The 12,826-nt window shown below is 42.3% G+C and overlaps 1 protein-coding gene across 1 annotated transcript; it reads right to left on the reverse strand.

Moving 5' to 3' along the window:
* Window positions 1-7,770: 7,770 nt before the first annotated feature.
* On the reverse strand, window positions 7,771-11,474 carry LOC134619416 (focadhesin-like). Its single transcript, XM_063465260.1, has 4 exons — window positions 11,204-11,474; window positions 10,980-11,107; window positions 8,308-8,434; window positions 7,771-8,196 (listed from the first exon to the last, which is right to left on the reverse strand). Exons 1-4 carry the CDS (start codon window positions 11,270-11,272, stop codon window positions 8,029-8,031), a joined length of 492 nt encoding a protein of 163 aa, XP_063321330.1. The 5' UTR covers window positions 11,273-11,474; the 3' UTR covers window positions 7,771-8,028.
* Window positions 11,475-12,826: the final 1,352 nt, after the last annotated feature.

Below are 12,826 nucleotides of genomic sequence, written 5' to 3' on the forward strand. Positions count from 1 at the left end.
GGTGTTAAAAGCTCTGTATGAATGTGGGAGACTTTGAATAAAAGGCAGCAAAATCACTGACTGTGAAAGTCACCAGACTTATCAGAGCTCTGTGATTAAGACCTGTAAGAACACCTATTTGTACTTGTTGGCATTATATCAAACAAACACGTATATTAAGCCTTTGTTTGAACTCTGGTTGAATTTGTTACTTTCAGACTGTGAAACATCACAGAGGCTGCAGCTGCAGATCTTTGTTTCACCTGGAAATTTACTTTAAATGTTAGATGGAAAATGTATTGCTCAGTTTAACCAAAGTAAGAACATAAACCTTCATAAAGACAAACATCTCCCCAGAACATTGAGCTGCTGAAGTGTCACTGAAGGGAAAAACTATTTGTCCTCCTCCATCCAGCAACACCTGAAACACCTGAGTGGAAGCTCCTCCCTACACTGTGTTTGAAGCAAAGCACAAAGGAGACACCTGCTGGAGCAGCTGGAGTCCTACAGACACTCAGCCTCTTCACTACACAAACACCTCCTACAACATCCACTCTTTCCACTCTGACTGCTGTGTTTGTGGAAACACTCCAACACACACCGCTTCACATACCAACATAGAAATGTTTGTGAAATGAGCTGAGCTGATATTAAACATGAGGATTTATTCAAAAATACAGAGTCAGCAACAACATCTAGACACACATTACCTCTCAGCAGAAGAAGAACAGCCTTTAAAGTTTATATCAACATCCTTCGACTCGTTGCTCTTTAAGGAAACACAGCTGGGTTCAGGTCCAGGAGATTCTGGCCTCTTATTGATCCTAAAAGAAAAACAATAAATGTAACAGCTTCATGAGATAGGAAGGAAAAACTGGAAATATTAAATTAAAGACATGATGAACAATCTGAAACTCATAAAAATAATGTACTTACTCTTTGTCACATAACAGTCTTTTGTTAAAGTTTTCAATAACATCCTTCGACATGTTGCTCTTTAAGGAAACACAGCTGGGTTCAGGTCCAGGTTCTGGATTAGTTTTAGGGCTATGTCCAGCTGAGCCTGGTACGCCCCACAGCTCTGGGCTTTAAAACAACACACACAGAGGTATGAGTGTGAATAATGATGGAGCAGTGATGTGAGTGCTGAGCTGTGACATGGAGAAGAGTCATGGACAGTTAGAGATGGTCATCTCACCTCTGAGCTTTGGTCTGGCTCTCATGTTCCCCACACAGAGTGCTTTTAGAGGGAGGGACTCCCTCCTCTCTGTCCTCACACTGATCCATGCTGCTGAAAACATCCAGATGAACACAATCAACTTTTTGGGGATTTACTGGATGATTGAGCATCAAGACACTTTTTAATATTTTACTAATGTCTGAAGCATTTTACCAACTTTGTTCAAATTGGTCTGCTGTCATTTTATTGTTGACAAAAAGAGATTTTTGTCAACAATAATTTTGTCAATTATGGAGTTCCACAGGGTTCAGTGCTAGGACCAATTCTATTTACAGTATACATGCTTCCCTTAGGCAGCATCATTAGAAGACATAGCATACATTTTCACTGCTATGCAGATGACACGCAGCTCTATCTATCCATGAAGCCAGGTAACACACACCAATTAGTTAAACTGCAGGAATGACTTAAAGACATAAAGACCTGGATGGCCGCTAACTTTCTGCTTCTTAATTCAGATCAAACTGAGGTTATTGTACTCGGCCCTGAAAATCTTAGAAATATGGTATCTAACCAGATTCTTACTCTGGATGGCATTACCTTGGCCTCCAGTAATGCTGTGAGGAACCTTGGAATCATTTGTGACCAGGACATGTCCTTCAATCCACATATTAAACAAATATGTAAGACTGCTTTCTTCCATTTGCGCAACATCTCTAAAATTAGAAATATCCTGTCTCAGAGTGATGCTGAAAAACTAGTTCATGCATTTAATACTTCCAGGCTGGACTACTGTAATTCACTATTATCAGGATGTCCTAAAAACTCCCTGAAAAGTCTTCAGTTAATCCAAAATGCTGCAGCAAGAGTCCTGACAGGGACTAGAAAGAGAGAGCAGATTTCTCCTGTTTTGGCTTCCTGTTAAATCCAGAATTGAATTCAAAATCCTGCTCCTCACATACAAGGTCTTAAATAATCAGGCCCCATCTTATCTTAATGACCTTGTAGTGCCATATCACCCTATTAGAGCACTTCGCTCTCGCTCTGCAGGCCTACTTGTTGTTCCTAGAGTATTTAAAAGTAGAATGGGAGGGAGAGCCTTCAGTTTTCAGGCCCCTCTTCTGTGGAACCAGCTTCCAGTTTGGATTCGGGAGACAGACACTATCTCTACTTTCAAGATTAGGCTTCAAACTTTCCTTTTTGCTAAAGCATATAGTTAGGGCTGGACCAGGTGACCCTGAATCCTCCCTTAGTTATGCTGCAATAGACGTAGGCTGCCGGGGATTCCCATGATGCATTGAGTTTTTCCTTTCCAGTCACCTTCTCACTCACTATGTGTTAATAGACCTCTCTGCATCGAATCATGTCTGTTATTAATCTCTGTCTGTCTTACACAGCATGTCTTTATCCTGTTTTTCTTCTTTCACCCCAACCGGTCGCAGCAGATGGCCCCGCCCCTCCGTGAGCATGGTTCTGCCGGAGGTTTCTTCCTGTTAAAAGGGAGTTTTTCCTTCCCACTGTCGCCAAAGTGCTTGCTCATAGGGGGTCATATGATTGTTGGGTTTTTCTCTGTATTTATTATTGTGCGATCTACTGTACAATATAAAGCACTTTGAGGCGACTTTTGTTGTGATTTGGCGCTATATAAATAAAATTGAATTGAATTGAATTGAATTGAATTTTGACATTGACTGTTGACGTTTTCATGTGGGACTGTTGCTGCAACACCATAGATGTTACTACAGAATACACTTTATATTGTGTGCACTTGGATGTTAGTCCAGTGGTCCTTGTTACGTCCCTCTGCAGCCCCTAATCATCTAAATGTGTTCAGCTGGTGCTAATTGGCCACACCTAGTCAGGTGTGCATAAAAGCTTACCTGAGGCAAGCTTCCCGGGAGCTCACTTGTCTTTGCCTTGGTGGCACCAGCCATTTTAGCGAACCTGTTGTGCCATTTTAAGTTAAAAGCCTCTTCTCACCTACACTCTATTCGTCTCCTTTTTTTTATGTTGCGGCCTTTGAGCCGGGTTGTAACATAAGGTGGGGGCTCGTCCGGGATCGTTTGGACATTTTAGTGGGGGCTGAATATCAGTTTTTTTGTATTGCTTTTAAGTGGGTGAGTGATGGTTTTCACTGTAATTGGGCTGACTCCCTTTAGTAAGTGTGTTTCAGCTGGGTGGCTGTGCTGCCCTTCCATCGGAGCACTTGTTTGTTGTTTTGCTTTGTTGTTTTAGTTTTTTGTGTTTGGTGGTTATCCTGGGTGGGGGTACGCTTCAGGGTTTGGTGGGAGACTGTACCCCTGGTCTACTGCCTACCCTTGAGTTTGCGTTTAAAGTTGCCTCGAGCCCGGTACGCCACTGAAGACTAGACAGGTAAAGTTTTATTGGTTTTTTTTTTTAGTGTTTTAGGATGGGAGATGCTCAAAGTGAACCAGTGGCACTAAACTTGGTAGGAGGTTTGAGACCATTTATTAATTATGGTCTGTAGCTGAGGCAGGTAGGCTGTTTTTAAGTTGGCATAATGTGTACTGTGTGTGCATATGTCAGTGTTGATGGATGCTAATGAGATCCTCATGAGGTGAGTGTTTTGTGCTGTGACCTTTAGTGTTGTGGGGAATATGGCTACTTTTGTTGGATCACTCGTGAGTGTTGCTGGCCAGGTGATGGCGATAACACTAAGGGGTGCTGAGACACCCTTAATGTGATCATTGTGTGGCCATAGCTCTCCATTTTGTGGTTGGTCACTAGTGTGCTTGCTTCACTGAACTTTTTTTGGATTAAAGTAACTTGTTGTGGTATAGGGCCACTTGTATGTGACCGTTTGTGTGGTGGAGACCACAGATCACGTGTGTGTGTGTGTGTGTGTGTGTGTGTGTGTGTGTGTGTGTGTGTGTGTGTGTGTGATTATTCATGGCTGCTCTCATTTTGTGTTGTAGCAGGCTGAATAATCATTTTGGGTTTGTGACTGTTGTACTCCTTTGTGTTGGTCACATGTTACTTTGTGTGTTCAGTGTGGCAACTTCAAATCCTCATGCCCATCCATGCTTAAAGATGCCGACTATAATGTGAACACACTGCTTCTGTTAGCTTTTACTTTTATTTCAGGTTTGTGGGTCAAGGACCTGAAGGCTTCAGAGGGGCTTTTAATAAATTTAGGGGTCCTAGAGAAACCCTTTTGAGGGGGGAGGTGTTACGTCCCTCTGCAGCCCCTAATCATCTAAATGGGTTCAGCTGGTGCTAATTGGCCACACCTAGTCAGGTGTGCATAAAAGCTTACCTGAGGCAAGCTTCCCGGGAGCTCACTTGTCTTTGCCTTGGTGGCACCAGCCATTTTAGCGAACCTGTTGTGCCATTTTAAGTTAAAAGCCTCTTCTCACCTGCACTCTATTCGTCTCCTTTTTTTTTTATGTTGCGGCCTTTGAGCCGGGTTGTAACAGTCCTAAACTGACACACCTGCACCTGGATTCATTCTGACCAGATTTTAACCCAACAATGTTTCATACATCAGACACAAACTCTGCAGCTGTCATTGTGTGCAGTGTGTGTGCAGCAGGACACTGTGTCCTATGAGTGTTATACTACAATAAACAGAGCCTGACCGCGGGCATAAAGAGGGCAAAAACCCACTTATGCTCTAAAGATGAAGTTCTATTTCTCTTCAAACGACCCTCAGAGCATGTGGAGGGTCATTAAATGCAGCACTGATTACCTCAAGAACAACAGGCTGAAGAACATAAAAACAAACGCAGAGTTTCTGTCTGATGTTTTGAACATGAAACAGGAATTATTGAGCAAAAACGGCCAGTTTACTAACTCTGCAGAATTTATGAACTAACATCAGCGCATTCACCTACAATACACGAATGAATATCACCAGTTAAACTGAAAAAGGAAAATAACCTGCATACAAATACAACAGCAGAGAAATGCATTTTATAGATGAAATGTTGGCAGCGACGTCCGAAAAGCAACTCTTAGGACACTCCTGTCTCACTGTCAGCAGTTAATGAACATCCACAGACTGCTGGAGGCAGGTGAAGCTGCCTACAGTCAGCAGTCAGTGGATCCACAGTAACATCGACTCTGAGTTCAGCTGCTGATCATCAACTAACTGTTTCTGTCTCGTTCCTAGACTCTGATCTCACATCAAACGAAGCAGATTTATGCTGAAACTAAGCTGCACACAGCTGATGTTAGCCAGGAAACAGTACAGACTGCTAACGTTACCTTAACATGGAGACGATCAACTGCGCCACAACATTCACGAAAGCGAAAGTAAAAGCGACGCAAGGAAATGATCAGAGAGGCTTTTGAGGGACGTTCAGAGTCAGGAACCTCAGAAACGGATCAGGCTGGAGTTTAATTCTGTTTTCATCTTTAGAAACATCTGGAAATAGTTATAAAAATGCTGCGTAATAAAGAAAAATAGTGTAGATTAGTTTGAGTTGTGTTTAGCTGAGCTGTGTCTTTAATCAAATCTAAACTGAAGAGTTCATTTTGTGGAGGAGCAGCAAGACTTTCAGTGTGACTCTCAGGAGAAATCCTCCCACATGTCTGTTGTCTTAATAGTGGAATTATCTGGAAAATGAACCAGTTCTTATAAGCTGCTTTTCAATATGAGCATTCAAAGCATTTTATACAGCGTGCTTCATTCACACAAGCACTTCTTTTTCTAACAATGACACTATGATGGATGCATCAGAGAGGAAGTCGTGATTCCATATCTTGCCCAAGGATACCGTGGCGTGCAGACTGGAGCAGCCAGGGATCAAACCTCCAACCTTCCAGTTAGTAATTCTACCTGCTGAGCTACAGTCTGTACTTCCTGAACAACACAGCCTCCTTTTGTTTCTTTATTTCCAGCAGCAACCAGGACCATAATGAACCCTGACTGCAAAAGACACTCAGGATCCACCTGCCCAGTAAGTCACCCGCTAACTGTAACTATCAGGAGCCCTGACCTTCTGCAGAGACGAGTCACACTGACCACAACAAGTGTCCCTGCTCTCAGATACAAAACCTGCCTTTAGAAGTTAAGAGTAATGAAATCAGCAGTTCTGATTCTATAATTTGTAGTCTCACACACCACCTGTGCACTTGTATTGTTTTGGTTCACATTGGTTGATATTCTGCTGTAAAGAACTAATGAGAGCGAGGGAACATTTTATAAAATCTTTGAGTGTCCATCAGGATCCTGTAGAATCAGCTTCTATCTCAAATACTAAACATCATTATTTACATTCTGTTTATTTATTTTTTAAAGTCACTCTAGCACAGATTTCTTTAGCCAAATGTGTTTCTGTGTCTTCCATACAAACGTTAAACATGAAAACACTCAACACAGCAACACTGAAAGCATTGGAGTGTAAATTTCATTCAAATCAAACTTTGTACACAATTACAATAATGGGGGAAAAAAGACAATCTAAATAGTAATACACAACAACCACTGCAGAAATAAATAAAAGAAAACCAAACACAATCCAGACATGAATACACAAATATATTTAAATCTATATATTTATACATTTTAATATGATGTAAAAGAATACAAATACAAAACCTATCAAACGACCAATATATAAATAAACAAGACCAGAATCAGAGAGACTTTATTTATCCCCAAGGGGCAATTAACCAACAACAGAGCAGCATGACGTTGAAGATAAGCACAATAAGAGTGAGATAATAAATACACAGTATATACAGTTTTAAAATTACACAGTTTTAAAATTAAAGTGACTGAAGGTGAATAAATAACTGTAAGTGACTAAAAGTGAATAAAGTGTTGGTAGTATTAGAGCGTAGTTTATGTTTCTGGTGTGGGAAATGTTCTTATCGGCTGGAGTTAAAAAGCAGAGTGGCTTTGGGGACAAAGGTGGCGCTCCTCCTCCTCTCAGTCCTGCAGGAAATGCAGCGGAGGCGTCGCCCAGAGGGGAGCCATTGAAATGCTGGGTGAAGAATGTGAGAGGGGTCGTTGATGATTTTGGCTGCCTGTCTAAGGGCCTGTTGATGAAAACCTGAGCCAGAGTTCTGACAGGAAGGCCATATTTTAGAGCACACTGATGCTGCAGTCTGTTCCTGTATGAAGGCTGAGGGAGTGGAACCAGCAGGTGATGGAGAAGGTCATGATGCTTTCCAGGAAGGCGTAGTAAAAAGTCATCATGATGGGTGTGCTGACGTCAAAGGAGTTGAGTTTCCTAAGGAGGTTTAGCCGTTGGTTTCAGTTTATATTCACTGACTTTCATTAAGCTTAAGTTCACACAGCAGAGAAATTTGTGGCTGACTCAATGTCTGCAAGGTGCACAGGTCCTGTGGCTGCAACCCAAAAGCATCCCTATCAGGCGTCCTGTGCTAATATGGTATGTTTGGTTTTCAACAAACGTGAAGCTGTGCATGATGGCCTTTGGTCTTGTGTTTGTTTAGATGCAACTTTGCAAACCTAAGCTGTACTGCCATATCATTGTTAGAGAGGAGGAGAGCTTTCCAACAAGCAGCACTGCATGCTCTAGGATTCATCTGCTGGGACGGCCACTGCTGCGCTGTGTTGAATCCTCCAGAGCAACAAATTACCAAAACTTGTGTTTTTAAAAAGATGCTCACACTCTCTGATCCATTTATTAGTTACTGACCCTGTGAAGTCCGACCAGAGCAGGACTCTGAGGACTGGACCCTCACACGTCTGTACTTTGTGCTTCTACCCAACTTTACATTGATGTGCTAACTTTAGCTACCAGACACAGTGATGTAGAGATGTGACTCTACAGTAAGGTTAGAATATACAAACAGCTGGTGAGAGTCCTGTTTACAGACAGAACCACAGAGAAAAACATAACCTGGTGGAGTTCCTGTGTCACTCTGTTAGCTCCTCAACACAGGGGAACATGAACGTTACGACGCACCTCGTACTGCTCTGATTTAACTGTGAGCTGACGCACCAGAGCCAAAAGCTCAGCGATGGCTTGAACCACTCCTGGCTGTGAGTGACAGCTGAGCTCAGGCCAAACAGTTCTCCATGCTGAGATAATATCCACCACCTGAGAAAGAAAGATTTAGTTTAAGAGTAGAACTTTGGAAAAGATTCAAACGTTATGATCCAGAAACATGATTCATGAATTTAAAGAGACAAATGGAGACAGACGAGGTACCTCTGCTCGACACAGCTCCTGTAGTCCCTGCAGGACGAGAGCAGCCGGGGATGCCAGGTCTGGTCTGTTGCACTGTTTTAAAGTGAGTGAAATGGCAGCCACCATGTCCCCTGCATGCTGGTAAGGCCTGGTTAACACACACATCAGCGTGGACAAAGTGGAAAATGTGTTTCTTCTCATTTTGTTACCATTTTTATCAAAGAAAAAGAGCATTAAAAGGGCCAGGACATGTTTAAGTAAGTAAATGCAAACACAGCTTCTTATCATTGCAAACTCTTATGGCTGCAAATGTTTTACAATAAAAGCAAACGTAAGCATTTGTGAAAACAACGAAACAGCTCAATGATTTGCTAAATTTGTACTGTAGCATCCATCCAGAGGGTTTCCCAGGTTTTCACTAATGCTGGCTAAAAAAGCTGCATGCACATGTTAGCAGGTGTAACAGGACCTTTATTTTGATAGTCTGGCAGAGACAGGAAGTTAGCTGCCTCTCAGTCTCTCTGTTTGAACTGATCTTTGTAATAGTGATGGGATTTCCGGCTCTTTTTAGAGAACCGGCTCTTTCGGCTCCGAACCGGCTCTTCAGGTTGTTTTGTTGCTTTAATTAATTTATTATTACAATAATATAAAATTATGGACAAAAGGAATTACTAATGTAAAAAAAAGTGGTTTTATTTATATATGTTTATATATAAATATATACAGTGGCCCCTAGAGACAAAACACGTACAAACTCTAAAACACATTTCTAGCGTTAACTGAACTTCCAAAACAGAGCTACCTAGATCACCTAAATTACACAATTGAAAGCATATGTGTATTGTTTGTGTATTTATACACAAGCACTCATATATATTCAAATAATTAAAAAAAAAAAAAAAAAAGTTCATTTACCTCTTACTACCACACACCGGTCGTTGATACTTGCTGGCTTGTGTAGCCTCTAGGTAACAAAAGCTCAACACTGCGCCTAGCATTCTGGAGCACTTCTGTTGTCTTTTGTATATGTTTTGGAGTTTTTATGTGCTTCTGAGGCTATGTCCACACGTACACGGGTATTTTTGAAAACAGAGATTTTCCGTTTTCCTTTTAAAAAAATAATCCCGTCCACACGTAAATGCAGAAATGAAGGAAAACGCTGCTAGGAGCATGCCAAAGCAACAGGTGCCGATATATTCCTAAACGTGTAGAAATGTTGGCCAATCAGAAGTCTAGAAGCCTCAGTGGGAAATAGTAAACAAAGATGGGGCGTAGAAGCAGAACCGAGTCGTATGTGTGGAGGGACAGTAACTGTGTGTGTATATGTAAGCATTTAAACACTGCAGAGAGTACATTCAACAGTAACAGTATTGTAAAAATTCATTTCACCGAAACAAAACGTGGCGCACAGTGTGACATCAAAAAAGGCGCACATCTTTGACGCTGGGTTTTCTCCATTTTCCTCATCCACGCGTAAATGCAAAAACGGAGTTTTCGAAAATATCCACCCTGACAGGCATTTTTAGAAATCTCCGTTTTCAGTGACCGAAAACGATGTTTACGTGTGGACTAAAGGTGCAAACGCATAGAAAAATCTCCGCTTTCAAAAATACCCGGGTACGTGTGGACGTAGCCTGAGTTATGTGTTTTGGAGTTTTTACGTGCTTCTGAGTTTTTACGTGTTTTGAAGTTTGTACGTGCTGCTTTGTCTCTAGGGGCCACCGTAAATATACTTTTATTTAGTCATGCCACATAAAATGTAATAAATAAATCAAATAATACAAAAACCAACTAGTCACTGTTCAACTTTTAACGTAAAAATTTTTAAATTTTCAGCTTTTCCTTTTAAACAAATTTAAAATGAAACAACACAAAACACTGCAAACCACAACACAAATAAATATAAATTAAGATATGAAAACAAAAAGAAGATGCACATTCTCTGTCATATTGGCCTGCATGAATAAACTTTCTGAATCCTTTATCATCTGCAACTTAAAATAGTTGTGGATGATTACTATACCTTTCTAATGTGACGTTGTTGTCCCTGGCTCTCTTTCTCTCTCTCTCCCTCCCGCTCTGTTCGAGTTTAACTACCGCCCCTCCCCCCTCTGCTCAGCGCAAAGCACAAGGCTCGCGTGCGGAGTGAAGCCGAAAAAAAGTGGGTGAGAGAAAGAAAAAAAAACCCACGGCTCGCGATAAGGAGCCGGCTGGCGTCGTTCACGTCAAAGACCTGGCTCTAAGAGCCATATCGTTCGCGAACGACCCATCACTACTTTGTAAGACTTTGATCATTCTGGATTCAGTCACGTGTAGCTGCTCTGGACATTTGTTCGTAAATATTTAAAACTGGACTCCTGCTGATTTTTGGAGAAACAGGGACTCAGTTGAGCGTCGAGCTGAGGCTTCATCACTGCAAAGCTACAAAGTGCATTCATTTATCTTAACAAGTCCGTCAGATGTGATGTGACTGAAAAAACAAATATTTCTATTTTTCTGAACTTTTATCAGCTTGTTGAGCAGAAACATCTATGAAGAGTCCAGTCAGTGATTGTTACTCATTAGAAGGGAAGATGAATAATCCTGGTGTTGGAAGCTCACACTGTCTGCACTGTGCATGCAAAGTCCACTGAATGAATGAACCAGTGAATGTATGAAGTGCCCACTGTTTCTGTAAGTATGGGAGGACCCACCTCTCTCTGCAGATGTCCCTGACACAGGCGGCCCTGGCCAGGATCTGCTCCCACTGGGCGTCCCTCCCCAGCACCGCCCTGCTGTCCTGCTGGCTCATTAGACGCTGCAGCTCTGGGTAGACCCGGTCCTTACAGACATGACCAAAGCAGCACACAATCACAGACAAACAGAAGCTTTGAACACATGAATATGACATTTATAGTAATGCGTTATTATTGCAAACCTGTTTCTTCCACAGAGCGGTCATGAGGCGCAGTCCCACTGCTCTCAGCTTGGGGGAGCCGGCCAGCATGTGCAGACTGTGCAGCACGATCGGGAAGCAAAGCTGGAATATTACAGCACATATGATCAGAGCCAAGTTTACAAGAGAAACACACGGTTACAGCTGAAGAAGGCAGATGTTAGACGATGGAGAGTCCAGCTCACTGACAGAGTGCTTTATACTACAGAGCACTGCATCTATCCCACACAGAGGCTGCTGTGGTGGAGTCCAATCCCAGCTCCTACAAACTGGGTACAAGAAACACTGTCCGTGTTCACAAAGAGAAAACTGTGTGGAAGACGTGGGAATTTCTCTTTGTTCCTTTGTCAAAGTGCTAAACATGGAGAGGGGAGCATTTCAGTTATTCACTGTTATTGGTGGATTGTGCTCACAGGCTGGTATTTGGGACACGCGGGTCACTGGTTTTTAAACTCTAGAAGCCTCCTGGATGAAGAAAAGCTCCTCAGACTACATGACCTGGATGACCCACACAGATAAAAGCTCATCTGTGTGTATGATGGACTAAAACCCACTGTGAGCGCTCAGATCAATCAATCAATCAATCTTTATTTATAAAGCACTTTTCATACAAACTGTAGCACAAAGTGCTTTACATGGTTAAAAGCAGCCCACCCCACCCCACCCCACCCTCCTACTCATTCCCCGCACTGTCATTAACAGAAGCGGTCGTGATACACACATCCCCCCCCCCCCACACACACACACACACACCTAAAGAGTAAAATTGGGCTGGGTACGCATTAGCCAAGTGATGAAACACTATCACAGGGAGCTGTCTGCACCGGGAGCCGGTCACAGACTGCAGCTTCCAGGCTGGGCACACAGCAGGAGGGAGGCAAAGAAGCCCCCCAGCCAGGCTCAGAGGACCCACAGGGCCCCAGCAGCCACGGTCGATCACAGCCCCGGTGCAGAGAGCCCCCTCCGAGGAAAACACTGGAGATATGACCTAATAAGAATATAAACAGGATAAAAAGATAAAATAAATAAGAGTGGGATATAATATAAATATAAGTATAAACAGAGTAAGAAAAAAAAAAAATGAATAAGAATACAATCAATAGGTATTAGGTAAAACTAAATGAATAATATAAATAGAATAACAGGATAGAATAAATAAGCATTAAATAAATAAGCGTTAGTTAAAAGCTAAATTAAAAAGGTGGGTCTTGAGCCTGTTTTTAAAAACATGAACGTTCTCTGCGGCCCTGAGCTCCTCCGGCAGGCTGTTCCACAGTCGAGGACCATACCACTGAAAAGCTGCCTCTCCGTGAGTTGTGTGTCCTGACTTTAGGGACAATCAAAAGGCCAGTACCAGAGGACCTCAGGGTCCGCGAGGGTTCGTATGGTAAAAGCAGATCTGAAAGATAAGAAGGCCCAAGACCATTAAGACCAATGTTCCCTCTAATTTTTCATGTGTCTGAGCGAACACACAAACTCTCTGAGCGACCCCTTGGACCACTGTGAGCGACATCATACGTGTGCACTGTGGTCACGCCAGCATCAAATCCATCCAAGTTACATGGTTTATTAAAATAATTAAATTACAGCATTTACATTTATGTT

The sequence above is a fragment of the Pelmatolapia mariae genome, linkage group LG20, assembly GCF_036321145.2.
Source record: "Pelmatolapia mariae isolate MD_Pm_ZW linkage group LG20, Pm_UMD_F_2, whole genome shotgun sequence".
NCBI classification, from domain to species: Eukaryota; Metazoa; Chordata; class Actinopteri; order Cichliformes; family Cichlidae; genus Pelmatolapia; species Pelmatolapia mariae.